The sequence below is a fragment of the Convolutriloba macropyga genome, chromosome 7 (assembly GCF_964194025.1).
Source record: "Convolutriloba macropyga chromosome 7, txConMacr16.3, whole genome shotgun sequence".
Taxonomy (NCBI): Eukaryota; Metazoa; Xenacoelomorpha; order Acoela; family Convolutidae; genus Convolutriloba; species Convolutriloba macropyga.
In genome coordinates, this window is record NC_134474.1 from 39,003,129 (window position 1) to 39,024,067 (window position 20,939).

The 20,939-nt window shown below is 36.9% G+C and overlaps 1 protein-coding gene across 2 annotated transcripts in view; it reads right to left on the minus strand.

Moving 5' to 3' along the window:
* Positions 1-871: 871 nt before the first annotated feature.
* LOC142342273 (protein Dr1-like) overlaps positions 872-20,939 on the minus strand; it is a 514,279-nt gene continuing 494,211 nt past the window's right edge. For both annotated transcript variants that reach the window (XM_075393554.1, XM_075393553.1), the window contains exon 4: positions 872-1,407. In XM_075393554.1, the coding sequence (XP_075249669.1) occupies positions 1,252-1,407 (156 nt within the window). In that variant the 3' untranslated portion in view covers positions 872-1,251. The remainder of the gene's footprint in view (positions 1,408-20,939) is intronic.

Genomic DNA, 20,939 nt, shown 5'->3' on the forward strand with positions numbered 1-20,939 from the left:
AAGCCATCTCAAGTCTGCTATATACTGCACACGTTATCTAAAAAGAATAGCAAGACAAATGACACTGATCTATGACATTTGCTTTATAAGGAAAACCTCTAACGGAGCTTTTTCAAAATTAATATTCGAAATCAAAACTCAAGACACTAATACTCAAGAATTAGAGTATATACGTTTGGCACTACTTAGATGCACACTATTGACCTTTAACTAGTAAATGTTCATAAAATTTGAAGTTCATTAAGCGGGTTTAGAAGTCAATTTTTTGAGTGAGGTAAGTCACGCAATTGACGTAAAAGCAGAACAAATGACGTCAGACGCACAAATTTTAACTGCAAAGCAGTAGAAGTCACTGAAGTCATTGAAAAAGTCAATTCCAAGAAATCAGGTCTCAAGAATCATCGATGGAGACGACGAATAAAAAAACCGGCTATTAATAAATTTATTAAGAAGTAGTATTGCCTGTCGAGGATGTCTTTAAAAAAATTTACTTCGTACTGGCGAGAGACATTGATCTAGTCTGATGGATAACTTTTGTTCTCTTTAAAAACTGACATAACTTGAGCAATTTATGAGATTATCCGGGAAAATATTATTGGAAGCACCAGTTGAGAACTGGAGTTAAAATTGGCACTACATTGATTACAGTTTTGATAAAAGCAAAGTTCGAATAAAAACTTGTTGATGAAAAATTAACTTTGTGCTTATATTAATAAGTATTTGCGCACAATTTACAATCGACGGGATTGGATTACGCGAGCGAACGCGTGCCTTATTGCTCAGTTACATGCACATTTCTTCAAATGTCAAAAGGTGATTTTCCATTAACTTAATAGACACATTTTAACCGAAATAATATTATTCAGTAAAACAGCATGCAATACAATTTTCTTTCTGAGTAAATTTTCCCATTGTTGAACAAAAATAAACGAAACTTTTACATAGCACTGAATTAAATTAACTAATATGTTTTTATAAGTAACTGATAACTTATGACAGTAGCCACTATGAATTATATTGAGAGCTTGGCTATCAATCACATCCGATTTATGATAAATTCTTCAAATGCCAACCATTGGCGCTTCTTGAAGTGCTACAAATAACTCCAGCTTTCTGAATTGCTTGCGTTTCTTGATTATTCGAGTTCAGGCATAACCAAATACTTCACGACGAAATTTCTTGCATTCGTTGATCAGATCCCGATCAGTTATTGGTTTCGTGACCTGTTGGGGGTTGCGACAAACCCTATTATCAGACGTCAAAATCTTCCTCTTCGTGAGAGTTCGCCGTTTGTTGAGGTAGACTAGACATGAAGGCAGACGTCGCGACGGCAGATTGCATGCTGTTAGTCATTTCTGTCTGATATGTGGCAAGTTCTGCAGCGTCTAATTCCATCTCTTTGCGGGCCTGGAAAAACAATCAAATATAGGCGGCAGATTAGCTGAAAATAACAGCAATTGAGGCCAACCTAGATTGATACAGGAAAAGATACATATTGAAAGTCTATTTTCTAAGTGTCAAAAGTGTTATAATTTGGGGAGTTAGATTACTCAACTATACTTTTTGTGATGGTTTCAAAGAAACATCAAGAAACTTAGAAGTTTTCTTTATTAAAGTTTCAAAGAACGAAAGAAGAACTTACCTGACGAACTTTATTGCTGTGTCGATAAGTAATGGCCACAAAACTAAACTCAATTCTAATTTTGTTTTGGCGCTATCATTATCTTATTGACCTATCAATCATATGTCAGAAGCAAATTCTCCCACCAACAGAAACCTGATTCTAACATCCACCGACCTCCAACTAATGAACTCGATTGTACCCAAGCCATATATGATTCTCATGAAATGTTGATGAAAATAGAAAATCACCTCCGGGATTCGGAGTTAAGATCTATTCACATGCCAATCATGTAAAATATTTTTAGTTAATCTAATTTTCTCTGAATTTTTTCGCATAGATAACTACTAAAAATGCAAGCTAATTTTTGTATATTTTCAGTTCAAAAATTTAATTTAAAATTCAACTTATTGAATTCTTTGACCCGTGTTATCGACCACGACAATTGTGTCCAGACCAGCTACAGACAGACAAATTTTGAATCTACAGAATGCAGAATCAGCTACTGCGTAGATTATGTCTTTTGTGGCGAAATGTCGCGCAGAGAAGAAAGAGGACAAGGTCAACAACGATGGTACTGTACAGGACCTACAGGTAACCAATCTCTTCCTTAGTATGTTCGGGCAAGATGCAATAATTAAACTTAGGAGCCTATTGAGTCCTAGGAATTTGATAGACACTCCGTATAAAGACATCAGATTAGCGATTCAAAATTATATTTCTCCTAAAGAGAGAGTAGTAACGGCAGAAAGGGCTAAATTTGTCCGTAATACATGGTGTAGGGGAGTCAGACGACGACTTCCTAGCACGTCTTAGAGAAGAAGCACGCTATTGTGACTTCGAAAAACTGAAAACAGCGGCCAACCCCGAAGAGGAGTTGGTAAAATAAAGTTTATCTAAGGTTTGAGGGACCCTGAAGCAAAACTTCGACTACTAGACGGCATTAAAGCAAAACCAGCAATGTCGGTTACTGAAATGACCGATAGCTTACAGTTCAGAAGTCAAGCAATGGCTTTTGCAAGTTCTTCATCAGGTAATATGCCCTTTAATGTGAAAGAAGAAGTTCAACTTCAAAAAGACCTTTTGAAAACCAAATGAAAAAATTGCGGCTAATAAAACCAACAACATGTTCACTAGGTGTGGAGTTAAGCCACACTCTAGTACACCCTGTCCAGCGCTAAGTAAAAAATGCAACCTGTGAAAAGGTGGGACAATTCTCAAAAATGTGTAGAAGCAAACCCCAACCAAATTCAGATAAGTACAATAAACAGAATAACTTTTGCGAAGAAGAAAATGTTTTGTCAGGGCAAGCAGCTCCAGCATCGGAGATGGGAATGTTTTATACTAAAGAATAAATCTTTAGCATGTCTGTGACATGGGAATATATCTCAATAAATAACTGCAAGTAAAAATGCAGGTAGACACAGGTGCAGATAGCACAGTGATATCATCAAAAATATGGACTGAGCTTAGTAAACCTCAGTTGGATGGTAAGATAAGACATCTCGAAGCTTATGATGGTAATCAATTAACGCTTCTGGGATCACTCACTTGTGACGTTGAGTGGAACCGAAGCAAGCTCAAGCAAAAACAACTAGCAGTTGTGCAGTCTGATAAAGAATTTGGACTACTTGGTAGAGACCTTCTACCCAAGCACGGTGTGAACAACATCACAGCCGAGCACCTACTTGCTGTGAAGGGTTACAAAGCTCATGTAAAGTTGATACCATGAACACAGCCAACGTTCTGCAAAGCCAGAAAAATACCTCTACCTCTTCAAGACAAGGTCACAGAGAAGCTGGAACAAATGGTCAGACAAGGCATCCTTGAACCGGTACAGCCAGGAGGAGTCACTAATGCATCTCTAGTGGTGTGGCAGAGAAAGAAGAGTGGAGAACTGAGACTTTGCGTGGACTTGAAAGTGCACATCAATGCCAAGGTCATGGATGAGGACTACCCAATACCAGACATGGAGACAATCTTCCACAATCTAGATGGGGCCTCATACTTTGGCAAAATTGACCTCTCAGATGCCTACTATCAAATTGAACTTGACGAAGAAGCAAAAGATATATGCGCAATCAACACATCTCAGGGATTGTTCAAGATGTGCCGACTACCTCAGGGATTGAAAAACTCTTCTTCAATCTTCCAGAATTGCATCGAATCAACACTCAAAGGAATGAAAGGTGTTGTGACCTTTCAAGACGATGTATTGGTGTATGAAACTACCAAGGAGCAGTTCGATAAAAGAATGCTTGCAGTCAAGAGTCGACTACGTGAGAAAATTTTTACTATTAATGAGAAAAGATCTAACTCAAAATCAGTCGATAGCGTTAGTTTTTTTTGGGATACTCCATTTCAAAGGAGGGAATAGCACCAAATCCCAAACACGTTGAAAAAACAAAAAATGCAAAAGCACCAACTAACAATAAACAACTCGAATCGTCTATTGGGTTAGCTAATTTTAACGGAAGAATGATTCCTGATATTGCCACAAAATGCTACCGTTAAATAACATGAGAAATAGCGATTTCTCATGGGGGCAAAATGCAACAAAAAGCCTTTGAAGACATAAAAAATGAATTATGTGCTAACCCACCAGTACAGCCACTTAGTCTGCAAAAAAAACAACAATTATTACTGACGCCTCTGAAAAAGCCATTGGCGGGGTTCTTTCGCAAGAAAGACATCCAGTAATATATGTATCGAGAAAATTGACTCCAGCGGAGCAAAACTACTCGAACATAGAGCAGGAAGCACTGGCAATTGTGTTTGTGGTCACAAAACAAACAATTCCTTGTTGGAAGACGATTTACCCTGCAGACTGACCACAAACCACTCAAATATCTCTTTGCACCAGACGAGATCCCGAGGACAGCATTAGCGAGAATCACAAGATGGGCAATTGCTCTAATGGGTTTTGACTATGAGTTGAAGTACACGCCAGGAGAGCAGATACCCCATGCAGATGCTTTGAGCAGAATGGATTTTGACGAAGACGAATCGGACAACGATCGACTGTGCTTTGCAATCAATAACATCTACTTCGCCCAGAGTGATTTGGTGACCCAAGCGAAAATCAAAACTGAACTTGGAACAAACAGGCTCTCCCAGGACATAATGAAACGAATCAAAAGCGGCAATTGGAAACAATGTTCAGAAGCGGAAAAATGATTCGAACAACAGAAAGATGCACTTACTTTACATAATGGAAACATCTTCAGAGGTGTTGTTCCTTTCATTCCACCCAAACTACGACACTTGGTTTTGGCAAAAGTGCATGAGACACATCCCGGGAAGAATGCACCTGACGCGTCAGTCAGAATGGTGACCTGGCATCACCCAAGACGTTCAATACTTTGTTAGTAAATGTAAGAATTGTCAATTGAACAGGCCTAGCCTGGGAAAAACAGTCTCTACGTGGCCAGAAGCCGACGTTTGGGAACAGTTCCACATGGACTGGGGTTATGTTAAGGACCAAAGCAATATCTTAGTAATTGTTGACGCAGGTTCTGGTTGGATAGAAGCCTTCCCCGCGGGAAATAGAACATCAGAAACAGTTAAAATATATCTGAGTCAAATCTTTGCAAGATTCGGAATACCAAAAACTTTAGTATCTGATAATGGTCCTGAGTTTGTAAGTGGTGACCTTAAACAGTGGTGTGAATCACTGGGAATTAAGAAAATGGAATCACCCGGCTATCATCCAAGAGCTAAAGGACAAGCTGAAAGAGCAGTTCAGACAGTGAAGCAGGCACTTCAAGCGTGGAGTCCCAACCTTAATGTGTCATTTGGAGCATTCCTGCAAAGGGCATTGATGACACATCGCAAAACTTCAAAGACGAGAAGAAAAACTCCAGTTGAACTCTTGTTGAGACGCAGAGTGAGAAAAGACAAAGACAGTTCCTGCTACCTTCATCATCAGGAAGGGCTTGAAAACATATTTCATACAGCCCAAAAACTCAGCACGGACTATTCTAGTGAGCGACAACCAAATTGTGAGACTAGACGAGGACAATGTGAAAACTGAACCAGCAGTGGAGGAGACCATATCTCAATCAGAACAACAACTTCAGAGCACAGATGTGACCTTCACTTCAAGATGAAGCTTCTGCAGCCACATCATCTGCAGAGCACCAACAACCCGAAACCTCAGAGCCTTCACGAACATCAACAAGAAACAGAATACAACCCGGCAGATTTGGAGAACCTATATCCACCAACTTGCTTAAAAAAGGAGGGAGGATGTGATGGTTTCAAAGAAACATCAAGAAACTTAGAAGTTTTCTTTACTAAAATTTCAAAGAACGAAAGAAGAACTTACCTGACGAACTTTATTGCTGTGTCGATAAGTAATGGCCACAAAACTAAACTCAATTCTAATTTTGTTTTGGCGCTATCATTGTCTTATTGACTTATCAACCATATGTCAGAAGCAAATTCTCTATTGGGTTAGCTAATTTTTACGGAAGAATGATACCTGATAATGCAACAAAAATGCTACCCTTTAATAACATGAGAAATAGCGATTTCTCATGGGGCAAAATGCAACAAAATGCCTTTGAAGACATAAAAAACGAATAATGTGCTAAACCACTAGTACATCCACTTAGTCTGCAAAAAAAACAACAATTACTACTGACGCCTCTGAAAAAGCCATTGGCGGGGTTCTTTCGCAAGAAGGACATCCAGTCATATATGTATCGAGAAAATTGACTCCAGCGGAGCAAAACTACTCGAACATAGAGCAGGAAGCACTGGCAATTGTGTTGGTGGTCACAAAACTAAAACAATTCCTTGTTGGAAGACGATTTACCCTACAGACTGACCACAAACCACTCAAATATCTCTTTGCACCAGACGAGGAGATCCCGAGGACAGCATTAGCGAGAATCACAAGATGGGCAATTGCTCTAATGGGTTTTGACTATGAGTTGAAGTACACGCCAGGAGAGCAGATACCCCATGCAGATGCTTTGAGCAGAATGGATTTTGACGAAGACGAATCGGACAACGATCGACTGTGCTTCACAATCAATAACATCTACTTCGCCCAGAGTGATTTGGTGACCCAAGCGGAAATCAAAACTGAACTTGGAACAAACAAGCTCTCCCAGGACATAATGAAACGAATCAAAAGCGGCAATTGGAAACAATGTTCAGAAGCGGAAAAAGGATTCGAACAACAGAAAGATGCACTTACTTTACATAATGGAATCATCTTCAGAGGTGTTGTTCCTTTCATTCCACCCAAACTACGACACCTGGTTTTGGCAAAAGCGCATGAGACACATCCCGGGAAGAATGCACCTGATGCATCAGTCAGAAAGATAGCATGGTGACCTGGCATCACCCAAGACGTTCAACACTTTGTTAGTAAATGTAAGAATTGTCAATTGAACAGGCCTAGCCTGGGAAAAACAGTCTTTACGTGGCCAGAAGCCGACGTTTGGGAACGGTTCCACATGGACTGGGGTTATGTTAAGGACCAAAGCAATATCTTAGTAATTGTTGACGCAGGTTCTGGTTGGATAGAAGCCTTCCCCGCGGGAAATAGAACATCAGAAACAGTTAAAATATATCTGAGTCAAATCTTTGCAAGATTCGGAATACCAAAAACTTGAGTATCTGAAAATGGTCCTGAGTTTGTAAGTGGTGACCTTAAACAGTGGTGTGAATCACTGGGAATTAAGAAAATGGAATTACCCGTCTATCATCCAAGAGCTAATGGACTAGCTGAAAGATCAGTTCAGACAGTGAAGCGGGCACTTCAAGCGTGGAGTCCCAACCTTAATGTGTCATTTGGAGCATTCCTGCAAAGGGCATTGATGACACATCGCAAAACTTCAAAGACGAGGAGCAAAACTCCAGTTGCACTCTTGTTGAGACGCAGAGTGAGACTACCAGCAATAGCAGATTTCGGCTTGTGCGAACCCATTCTATTCAAGGCCATCGAAAAGACAAAGACAGTTCCTGCTACCTTCATCATCAGGAAGGGCTTGAACACATATTTCATACAGCCCAAAAACTCAGCACGGACTATTCTAGTGAGCGACAACCAAATTGTGAGACTAGACGAGGACAATGTGAAAACTGAACCAGCAGTGGAGGAGACCATATCTCAATCAGAACAACAACTTCAGAGCACAGATGTGACCTTCACTTCAAGATGAAGCTTCTGCAGCCACATCATCTGCAGAGCACCAACAACCCGAAACCTCAGAGCCTTCACGAACATCAACAAGAAACAGAATACAACCCGGCAGATTTGGAGAACCTATATCCACAAACTTGCTCAAAAAAGGAGGGAGGATGTGATGGTTTTAAAGAAACATCAAGAAACTTAGAAGTTTTCTTTATTAAAGTTTCAAAGAACGAAAGAAGAACTTACCTGACGAACTTTATTGCTGTGTGGATAAGTAATGGCCACAAAACTAAACTCAATTCTAATTTTGTTTTGGCGCTATCATTGTCTTATTGACCTATCAATCATGTCAGAAGCAATTTCTCCCACCAATAGAAACCTGATTCTAACATCCACCGACCTCCAACTAATGAACTCGATTGTACCCAAGCCATATATGATTCTCATGAAATGTTGATAAAAATAGAAAATCAACTCCGGGATTCGGAGTTAAGATCTATTCACATGCCAATCATGTAAAATATTTTTAGTTAATCTAAATTTTCTCTGTATTTTTTCGCATAGATAACTACTATAAATACAAGCTAATTTTTGTATATTTTCAGTTCAAAAATTTAATTTAAAATTCAACTTATTGAATTGTTCGACCCGTGTTATCGACCACGACACTTTTATTAGCATTCGCAACTGAGGGCTTTTCAGCAAAAATACTGAACGTCAAAAGTAAGTTAGCACCAACTGGTTTTACGGAGCAAAAATTCAATTTTTGACGCAACATTTCATCATATTGCAATTAAAATTTGGAAAAATTATACCATCGATTTCCTTGGCTAGTGGTCTCGCCTACTAAAGAAAAAGGCGTAAGTTACCAGATACCCCAAAGTAAAGTTCACTCCATCCAAGTCTCACAAACAGAACATTGTCCCGAAATTTTATTCACATCTTTTCTCTCTTTAATGTTTAACGCAAATGCAAACTCAATTATAGTTGAACAGACAACTCTTTTAACAACGAAATTTGGAGGGAGATCCTCAACATTCTATTGGGGTATTGGAAATTTACCGTTACGTATAATCTGAATTTCACAAGTAGACAAGACCACTAGCCAAGGGAATCAATGTTTTTAGAAACTTTTTCTAGAAAATTTTAGAAATTTGATTGCAAGATGGAGTAATATTTCGACAATATTTGAAAGTTTGCTTCGTGGAACAAGGGGTGCTAACTTACTTTTGACGTTGTATACTAATGCCAGCTACGAATTGATCTATAAACTTTGATAACCTAATAAACTATTACTTATTACCGGGCTTCATCGTCTCGTTTCTTTTAATTTTGCCCTCGACGGCATACAATTTCTTAACTTTATTTGAACATCTTCGAAAATCAGGAAAATAAGCTACAACTAAAACTAATAGCAAATTACACAAAGGAACTTTGATAAATCAATGCAGTCTTTCAACGTTGTCTTTGTCCTCGATCTTTATCGCCTTTTTCCGTTTTCTTTGAATTTGCATGTTTGACCTTGCCCTTATTCATTACATAGCAAAATTCAATGAAGGAAATCAATCAAAATTAATTTCGTCGAAACAATTAGAGATCAGTCAAAAGTCACGCATGGAATTTGTGAATTGTGTAAAACGAAAAACGCGATTGAAAGGACTTCTTCTATATCAGCGCAGCACAGTTCAAAGAATTTTCAATCGCCTAACAAACGACAAGTTAATAACTAGGAAATGATTCAGAAAAGCATTATAAACTAAAAAAATAAAAAAACAAAACTATAACTGAAAGAATTCAAATTATCTCAGTGAAAAAACCACAAATGAGAAAGCGAACTTTTGTTCAGACACGTATCATAGGTGCAGAACTTGCAACTGATAAAAATTGTATCAAGCACGAAATTATTATCGTAACCTATAAAGCCTCTTAACCCGAAGAAAAAACCTAAACAAAAACCTGCTTGGACGCATGTGAGCAAAAATTTTTGCTAGCTTAAAGAAAACGATTTCCTTACACCACTTTCTCGCCAACAGCGATATGGAGCAAAAAACCGCTCTTTTAGTTCTACTCTACAATCTTATTCAACAATTAAACAAATCAATTTCAAAGCATTTCATTTCATGTTTCTAAGTTCAATCCACAAAACTTGAAAATATAGCCAGAAGAACCCGGGAAGCGAGTCAAATTCTTCGCTAAAAACAAGGCTCTCAATTAACTTAAATCTATAGGAAGAAAAACAAGAAAAGATAAAGTACAAAACAGTAAATTAGGATATAAAATAAATTACGTTTTAACATACGTACAGTAAACCTGCAAGCAATTCTTTTCAGGTAATTGAAATTTTCAAACGGCCCACACAAAAACAGTCCAGCAATAACAAAAAATAAAAACCTAACTTTGAAAGAAACTAAGAAATTGAGAAAAATTGTAAACAATTTTACACTTTTAAATTAGCATCAAACCCCCTTAACTATCAAAACGTTTCAAAAATATCAAAATCCTCCGGAAAAAAGCCGGAAAACATCCGCCGTTGACCCAATTGGCCAATGTTTGACATTAAACAGCGTAAAAAATGAAGGCCGTATCAAAAAGTCACTCGAAAGCAATTGTACTTCTTTTCTGGTAGTGTCAAAAAGTCACTCCTTTCGCTTATTTTACTACTCCAGCGTCATTAAAAATCAGCACTCTAATTTGACTTTTATTTGACTTCCAAAAGTAAAAAAAGCACCCGAATTTTTCTTAAAAAAAGGACACCGCAACAATGCAATCCAAAACATGAGTCATTGAGAGGCTGACTGTGGCTATTAACATTCACTTCGGTTTTTGCTCAATCACTTACCGAAAAACATAACTGGAAGAATTCCGAGAACGACCTGAATTCAACTTTGCCGGAAAGAAGCTTTTTCCGGCTATATTTCACACTTCGCTTTCAAAAGAGGTTTGGAGCAAAAACTACACTATCTCTCTCTCTCCTCTCTCTCTCGTTTCTTCGCCCTTTAAAATTGTTCAAAAACAACTATCCAATATTTTATTGAGTCCCTGACCTTCCGGTTTTTCGCACGCTTCACAGAAAAACTCAACATTGACATGACTACCTTCTAATAAAATTGCATAAAACTAGAAAAAAGCAATTTGACGTCAAGTAAAAAAGAAAAAAACATAGCCGGCAGATTGCCGGAATAGCTGCGAAAGAATAGACTTGCGTGCCGTATGAGAGAGATACAAACAGATACCGATATAAGTTGAAAAAGTTATCGACGACGCTCAAAAAGCTATGCAAAAAAATTCAGCAATAAATTAAAAAAGCTTGTTTAAAATCATTGCGCAGAAGCCTTTTTATTAGGGAACTTTATTACACATATGAGTTCCTTTGACCTTAAACTAATTCAAATAAACTTAAATTTTAAAGTGCAGAAGTCATTTTATTGGGTGAGGTAAGTCACATATGATCAACATCTTATCACGCACAAAACTTTCGCTAGAGAGAGTGAGAGATAACACACGCGCGCCAATGCCGTTAGTGAGAGGAAGAACTCATTTTGAAACACAAAAATTGACTTTTTCAGCTCTGCTGTGTGCAATGTAAAACGAAAAAAGAGCGTCAAACGACAAAACCAAAAAACCAAGAGCAGCGCAATATAGCTCCGCTCAGCTTACAGCTAAAAAAAAACAAAACAGACCAACGTCGAACACATTGCTCTCGAATGACAGGCGGGCTAATTCAATTCAGAGTGCAGTAGCAAAGATACGCTTTTCTTAATGGCTTTGAGAACTAGTAAACTATCATTCCCAGCAAAAAAAACTGTTCAGAATTTATGTGGCGTTGATATTTGGGAGTGTAATCTTCAAAGCACCAGTTCAGGAAAACCAAACGAAAAAAAAGTTCTGCTAGCTTATTCAAAACCGCACGCCTTTCCTAATGGATTTGGAAAAAAGTAAAACTACCATTCAAGCAATAAAAAAACCAATCAAAATTTATATGCCGTTGATATCTGTGAGCTTAAGCTTCAAAGCTCCAGTTTAAGAAACCAAACAAAAGTGCTTTGCTAGCTTATTCAATACGTTAATGGCGCAATTGTAAACAATGCAAAAATTCCGAGGCAAACGTTCTCACATTTATAACTTTAGGACCCGACTAGAGACAAGTATAGTGTGCGGCTCTAGGCGAAATCCAATGCTACTTAATGCCCTCCTGACTTTACCTGTTTATCAAGTTTTTGAGGACCAAAAGTCAAGTGGTCAGTTAAATGCGTCAAACCAAAAGTAAGTAGTACGATAATTCACAACTTAAAAGACAGGCAGGACGAATATAATTGCTAAACCTTGTTTCAGATCAACTAAAAACCAGCAATGACATAAAGACATTTCAATTTAATCTCACTGCGTGTACTAATCAGGTTTCCGAAAAAAAACAAAAGAATCGGACGTCCGCTTGCACAAAACACATGGAGTCAGAATCAATCTATGACGGTTAAAAATGGGGTCTAAAAACGATTAAAAAGTTGAAGAAGCACAGAAATTCTTATGGTTGATTTTTCTTCTTGCCAAATCTTCTAAAAATTCTTCTGAAAGGAAAAAAGAAGACAGTTAAGATTAAACATCCATTAATATACCCGGCAGATTGCGGAAAAATAGCTACCATTGATTTCCACAACCCGATTGGGATTGAAAGAAAGAAAATGAAAAGCATTGATTACGGTTAATTATATATTTTTTTAAATGAGAGGATACAGGGCTAGTATCAAAAACAAACATAGCTAGATTGCCAGAAAATAGCCGCAATAGCTTCGTACATATGCAGTCTCAAAAAACAGTAAAGACAGACCAAAAAAATTCGTCTTTTCATTGAAGGCCGCTATGTTATATTTTGATTAAAAATCTGCATAACTTATTGCTGCTTCTATTAGCTGCTCTCATATAACCTTAATTTAGAGTGATACACACCCATTTGACCTTATCTCTTCGAATTAAATGAAAAAAGTATTTAAAAGTCAGGAAATCATTTTTGACAGTGAGGCAAGTCAAGTGTGACCAAAAATCACGCGAATGAACAAAAAACTCGCTCCACTAAGAACAAAAAATGACGTCACACACGCAGTTCAGTTGAAATTGCATGAACGAATGAACAAAAAGCATATTTGAAGTGGTTGTGACGTCATATGGTTGTAACAAAAATTGCGACGACGAAATAAAAAAATCAAGAGAAGGACAATAATAGTCCCAGCTATCGCTGTGCGGCTATTAATAAGAAATAGTTGATACGACCTAATATAGCCAACAAGTGCCGCCGTCGACCCCCCAGTGATCAGCAGTAGAACTTCAAAGTTGAAAGAATAGTGGAAAAATAAAAAGCAGAAAGATTAAAAATGACGACTCCTTTTTTCTAGGTAACAAACGATCCAATGTCTGCTGCAGTTTCTTTAAATTGGTCAAATTTGATCAAATCACGCGAAATAGCTCCACTCAGCTTACAGCTTTTCAGCTTTAAAAATAAAACCGACCAACGTCGAACACATTGCTCTCGAACGACAGGCGGGCTAATTTAATTCAGAGGGTGCAGTAGCAAAGATACGCTTTTCCTAATGGCTTTGGAAAATAGTAAAACTATCATTCAAGCAAAAAAAACTGTTCAAAACTTATGTGGCGTTGATATTTGGGAGTGTAATCTTCAAAGCGCAAGTTCAGGAAAACCAAACGGAAAAAAAGTTCTGCTAGCTTATTCAAAACCGTACGCTTTTCCTAATGGCATTAAATGCGTCAAACCAAAAGTAAGTAGTACGATAATTCGCAACTTAAAAGACAGGCAGGACGAATATAATTTCTAAACCTTGTTTCAGATCAACTAAAAACCAGCAATGACATAAAGACATTTCAATTTAATCGCACTGCGTGTACTTATCAGGTTTCCGAAAAAAACAAAAGAATCGGACGTCCGCTTGCACAAAACACTTGGAGTCAGAATCAATGGATGACGGTTAAAAATGGGGTCTAAATACAATTTAAAATTTAAAGAAGCACAGAAGTCTTATTGTTGATTTTTTTCTTACCAATTTTTCTAAAAATTCTTAAAGGAAAAAAGAGGACAGTTAAGATTAAACATCCATCAATATAACCGGCAGATTGCGGTAAAATAGCTACCATTAATTTCCACAAACCGATTGGGATTGAAAGAAAGAAAATGAAAAGTATTGATTACGGTTAATTATATATTTTTTGAAATGAGAGGATACAGGGCCAGTATCAAAAACAAACATAGCAAGATTGCCAGAAAATAGCCGCAATAGCTTCGTAGATATGCAGTCTCAAAAAACAGTAAAAGAGACAGACCAAAAAAATTCGTCTTTTCATTGAAGGCTGATATGTTATTTTGATTAAAAATCTGTATAAGTTATTGCTGCCTCTATTAGCTGATCTCAAATAACTTTCATTAAGAGTGACACACACCCATTTGACCTTATCTCTTTGAAGTAAAGTAAATAAAAGTCAATTTCAAATTGAGGAAGTCATTTTTGACAGTGAGGCAAGTCAAGTGTGACCAAAAACTTAATCACGCGAATGAACAAAAAACTCGCTCCACTAAGAACGAAAAATGACGTCACAGATTGCATGAACGAATGAACAAAAAGCATATTTGAAGTGGTCGTGACGTCATATGGTCGTAACAAAAATTGCGAAGACGAAATAAACTCAAGAGAATGCCAATAATAGTCCCAGATATCGCTGTGCGGCTATTAATAAGAAATAGTTGATACGACCTAATATAGCCAACAAGTGCCGCCGTCGAACCCCTCACCAGCAGTAGAATTCCAAAGTTGAAAGAATAGTGGAAAAATAAAAAGCAGAAAGAATAAAATTGACTACTCCTTTTTTCTAGGTGACAACAAACGATCCAATGTCTGCTGCAGTTTCATTAAATTGGGCAAATATAATCAAATCACGCAAAATAGATGCGCTCGCAACTTAAAAGACCAGCATGACGAATATAATTGCTAAACCTTGTTTCAGATCAATTAAAAACAGCAATGACAAAAAAAGATATTTCAATTTAATCGCACTGCGTGTACTTATTCAAAACCGTAATGAAACAATTGTAAACAATGCGAAAAAACTGTTCAAAATTTATGTGGCGTTGATATTTTTTGTGAGCTTCAGCCTCAAAGCTAGTTTAGGAATCCAAACAAAAATGTTTTCCTAGCTTATTCAATACGTTACTGGCGCAATTGTACACAATGCGAAAATTCCGAGTCGACCGTTCTCACATTTAAAACTTTTAAGACCTGACTTCTAGACGAGTAAACTATGCACAGACATGCAAACGCGCAGACACAAACATGAGAACTCACCTCACTCATGAGAATCTCCCTTCAAACTACCATAACCTCCCTTCATACAATGAAAATACGCCTTAAAGGTTTTGATGAATAGTTTACTTAGAGATAAGTATAGGGTGAGGCTCTAGGCGAACTGCAATAATACAATTTAAAATTTAAAGAAGCACAGAAGTCTTTATTGTTGATTTTTTTCTTACCAATTTTTCTAAAAATTCTTAAAGGAAAAAAGAAGACAGTTAAGATTAAACATCCATTAATATAACCGGCAGATTGCGGTAAAATAGCTACCATTGATTTCCACAAACCGATTGGGATTGAAAGAAAATGAAAAGTATTGATTACGGTTAATTATATATTTTTTTAAATGAGAGGATACAGGGCCAGTATCAAAAACAAACATAGCAAGATTGCCAGAAAATAGCCGCAATAGCTTCGTAGATATGCAGTCTCAAAAAACAGTAAAAAAGACAGACCAAAAAAAATCGTCTTTTCATTGAAGGCTGATATGTTATATTTTGATTGAAAATCTGCACAAGTTATTGCTGCTTCTATTAGCTGCTCTCAAATAACCTTAACTTAGTGTGATACACACCCATTTGACCTTATCTCTTCGAATTAAATGAAAAAAGTCCAATTAAAAGTCAGGAAGTCATTTTTGACAGTGAGGCAAGTCAAGTGTGACCAAAAACTTAATCACGCGAATGAACAAAAAACTCGCTCCACTAAGAACGAAAAATGACGTCACAGATTGCATGAACGAATGAACAAAAAGCATATTTGAAGTGGTCGTGACGTCATATGGTCGTAACAAAAATTGCGAAGACGAAATAAACTCAAGAGAATGCCAATAATAGTCCCAGATATCGCTGTGCGGCTATTAATAAGAAATAGTTGATACGACCTAATATAGCCAACAAGTGCCGCCGTCGAACCCCTCACCAGCAGTAGAATTCCAAAGTTGAAAGAATAGTGGAAAAATAAAAAGCAGAAAGAATAAAATTGACTACTCCTTTTTTCTAGGTGACAACAAACGATCCAATGTCTGCTGCAGTTTCATTAAATTGGGCAAATATAATCAAATCACGCAAAATAGATGCGCTCGCAACTTAAAAGACCAGCATGACGAATATAATTGCTAAACCTTGTTTCAGATCAATTAAAAACAGCAATGACAAAAAAAGATATTTCAATTTAATCGCACTGCGTGTACTTATTCAAAACCGTAATGAAACAATTGTAAACAATGCGAAAAAACTGTTCAAAATTTATGTGGCGTTATATTTTTTGTGAGCTTCAGCCTCAAAGCTACAGTTTAGGAATCCAAACAAAAATGTTTTGCTAGCTTATTCAATACGTTAATGGCGCAATTGTAAACAATGCGAAAATTCCGAGTCGACCGTTCTCACATTTAAAACTTTTAAGACCTGACTTCTAGACGCGTAAACTATACACAGACATGCAAACGCGCAGACACAAACATGAGAACTCACCTCACTCATGAGAATCTCCCTTCAAACTACCATAACCTCCCTTCATACAATGAAAATACGCCTTAAAGGTTTTGATGAATAGTTTACTTAGAGACAAGTATAGGGTGAGGCTCTAGGCGAACTGCAATAATACTCAATGCCCTCTGGACTTTACCTGTTTATCCAGTTTTTGAGGACCAAAAATCAAATGGTCAGTTAAATGCGTCAAACCAAAAGTAAGTAGTACGATAAATCGCAACTTAAAAGACCAGCAGGACGAATATAATTGCTAAACCTTGTTTCAGATCAATTAAAAACCAGCAATGACGTAAAAAAGACACTTCTTTTTAATCGCACTGCGTGTACTTATCAGGTTTCTGAAAAAAACAAAAGAATCGGACGTCCGCATGCACAAAACCCATGGAGTCAGAATCAATCGATGACGGTTAAAAATGGGGTCTAAATACAATTTAAAATTTAAAGAAACAGAAATCTTTATTGATTTTTTTCTTACCAATTTTTCTAAAAATTCTTAAAGGAAAAAAGAGGACAGTTAAGATTAAACATCCATTAATATACCCGGCAGATTGCGGTAAAATAGCTACCATTGATTTCCACAACCCGATTGGGATTGAAAGAAAATGAAAAGTATTGATTACGGTTAATTATATGTTTTTTAAATGAGAGGATACAGGGCTAGTATCAAAAACAAACATAGCTAGATTGTCAGAAAATAGCCGCAATAGCTTTGTAGATATGCAGTCTCAAAAAACAGTAAAAAAGACAGACCAAAAAAATTCGTCTTTTCATTGAAGGCTGATATGTTATATTTTGATTGAAAATCTGCACAAGTTATTGCCGCTTCTATTAGCTGCTCTCATATAACCTTAACTTAGTGTGATACACACCCATTTGACCTTATCTCTTCGAATTAAATGAAAAAAAGTCCATTTAAAAGTCAGGAAGTCATTTTTGACAGTGAGGCAAGTCAAGTGTGACCAAAAACTTAATCACGCGAATGAACAAAAAACTCGCTCCACTAAGAACGAAAAATAACGTCACAGATTGCATGAACGAATGAACAAAAAGCATATTTGAAGTGGTCAAGACGTCATATGGTCGTAACAAAAATTGCGATGACGAAATAAAAAAATCAAGAGAAGGCCAATAATAGTCCCAGCTATCGCTGTGCGGCTATTAATAAGAAATAGTTGATACGACCTAATATAGCCAACAAGTGCCGCCGTCGAACCCCTCACCAGCAGTAGAATTCCAAAGTTGAAAGAATAGTGGAAAAATAAAAAGCAGAAAGAATAAAATTGACTACTCCTTTTTTCTAGGTGACAACAAACGATCCAATGTCTGCTGCAGTTTCATAAAATTGGGCAAATATTATCAAATCACGCAAAATAGATGCGCTCGCAACTTAAAAGACCAGCATGACGAATATAATTGCTAAACCTTGTTTCAGATCAATTAAAAACAGCAATGACAAAAAAAGATATTTCAATTTAATCGCACTGCGTGTACTTATTCAAAACCGTAATGAAACAATTGTAAACAATGCGAAAAATCTGTTCAAAATTTATGTGGCGTTGATATTTTTTGTGAGCTTAAGCCTCAAAGCTACAGCTTAGGAATCCAAACAAAAATGTTTTGCTAGCTTATTCAATACGTTAATGGCGCAATTGTAAACAATGCGAAAATTCCGAGTCGACCGTTCTCACATTTAAAACTTTTAAGACCTGACTTCTAGACGAGTAAACTATGCACAGACATGCAAACGCGCAGACACAAACATGAGAACTCACCTCACTCATGAGAATCTCCCTTCAAACTACCATAACCTCCCTTCATACCATGAAAAAACGCCTTAAAGGTTTAGCTGAATAGTTTACTTAGAGACAAGTATAGGGTGAGGCTCTAGGCGAACTGCAATAATACTCAATGCCCTCTGGACTTTACCTGTTTATCCAGTTTCTGAGGACCAAAAATCAAATGGTCAGATAAATGCGTCAAACCAAAAGTAAGTAGTACGACAAATCGCAACTTAAAAGACCAGCAGGACGAATATAATTGCTAAACCTTGTTTCAGATCAATTAAAAACCAGCAATGACGTAAAAAAGACACTTCATTTTAATGGCATTGCGTGTACTAATCAGGTTTCCGAAAAAAAACAAAAGAATCGGACGTCCGCATGCGCAAAACCCATGGAGTCAGAATCAATCGATGACGGTTAAAAATGGGGTCTAAATACAATTTAAAATTTAAAGAAACACAGAAATCTTTATTGTTGATTTTTTTCTTACCAATTTTTCTAAAAATTCTTGAAGGAAAAAAGAGGACAGTTAAGATTAAACATCCATTAATATACCCGGCAGATTGCGGTAAAATAGCTACCATTGATTTCCACAACCCGATTGGGATTGAAAGAAAATGAAAAGTATTGATTACGGTTAATTATATATTTTTTTAATGAGAGGATACAGTGCTAGTATCAAAAACAAACATAGCTAGATTGCCAGAAAATAGCCGCAATAGCTTCGTAGATATGCATTCTCAAAAAACAGTAAAAAAGACAGACCAAAAAAATTCGTCTTTTCATTGAAGGCTGATATGTTATATTTTGATTAAAAATCTGCACAAGTTATTGCTGCTTCTATTAGCTGCTCTCATATAAACTTAACTTAGTGTGATACACACCCACTTGACCTTATCTCTTCGAATTAAATGAAAAAAAGTCCATTTAAAAGTCAGGAAGTCTTTTTGACAGTGAGGCAAGTCAAGTGTGACCAAAAACTTAATCACGCGAATGAACAAAAAACTCGCTCCACTACGAACGAAAAATAACGTCACAGATTGCATGAACGAATGAACGAAAAGCATATTTGAAGTGGTCAAGACGTCATATGGTCGTAACAAAAATTGCGACGACGAAATAAAAAAATCAAGAGAAGGCCAATAATAGTCCCAGCTATCGCTGTGCGGCTATTAATAAGAAATAGTAGATACGACCTAATATAGCCAACAAGTGCCGCCGTCAAATCCCTCACCAGCAGTAGAATTCCAAAGTTGAAAGAATAGTGGAAAAATAAAAAGCAGAAAGAATAAAAATGACTACTCCTTTTTCTAGGTGACAACAAACGATCCAATGTCTGCTGCAGTTTCATTAAATTGGGCAAATATAATCAAATCACGCAAAATAGCTGCGCTCGCAACTTAAAAGACCAGCATGACGAATATAATTGCTAAACCTTGTTTCAGATCAATTAAAAACAGCAATGACAAAAAAGATATTTCAATTTAATCGCACTGCGTGTACTTATTCAAAACCGTAATGAAACAATTGTAAAAAATGCGAAAAAACTGTTCAAAATTTATGTGGCGTTGATATTTTTTGTGAGCTTAAGCCTCAAAGCTATAGTTTAGGAATCCAAACAAAAATGTTTTGCTAGCTTATTCAATACGTTAATGGCGCAATTGTAAACAATGCGCAAATTCAGAGCCGACCGTTCGCACATTTAAAACTTTAAGACCTGACTTCTAGACGAGTAAACTATGCACAGACATGCAAACGCGCAGACAAAAACATGAGAACTCACCTCACTCATGAGAATCTCCCTTCAAACTACCATAACCTCCCTTCACACCATGAAATTACGCCTTAAAGGTTTTGCTGAATAGTTTACTTAGAGACAAGTATAGGGTGAGGCTCTAGGCGAACTGCAATAATACTCAATGCCCTCTGGACTTTACCTGTTTATCCAGTTTTTGAGGACCAAAAATCAAATGGTCAGTTAAATGCGTCAAACCAAAAGTAAGAAGTACGATAAATCGCAACTTAAAAGACCAGCAGGACGAATATAATTGCTAAACATTGTTTCAGATCAATTAAAAACCAACAATGACGTAAAAAAGTCACTTCAATTTAATCGCACTGCGTGTACTAATCAGGTTTCCGAAAAAAAACAAAAGAATCGGACGTCCGCATGCGCAAAACCCATGGAGTCAGAATCAATCGATGACGGTTAAAAATGGGGTCTAAATACAATTTAAAATTTAAAGAAACACAGAAATCTTGATGGTTGATTTTTTCTTACCAAATCTTCTAAAAATTCTTAAAGGAAAAAAGAGGACAGTTAAGATTAAACATCCATGAATATAACCGTCAGATAGCGGTAAAATAGCTACCATTAATTTCCACAACCCGATTGGGATTGAAAGGAAAATGAAAAGTATAGATTACGGTTACTTACTTTAAAAAAATGAGAGGATACAGTGCTAGTATCAAAAACAATAAGAAATAGTTAATACGACCTAATATAGTCAACCAGTGCTGCCGTCTCTCCCCCCCCCCCGTGACCAGCAG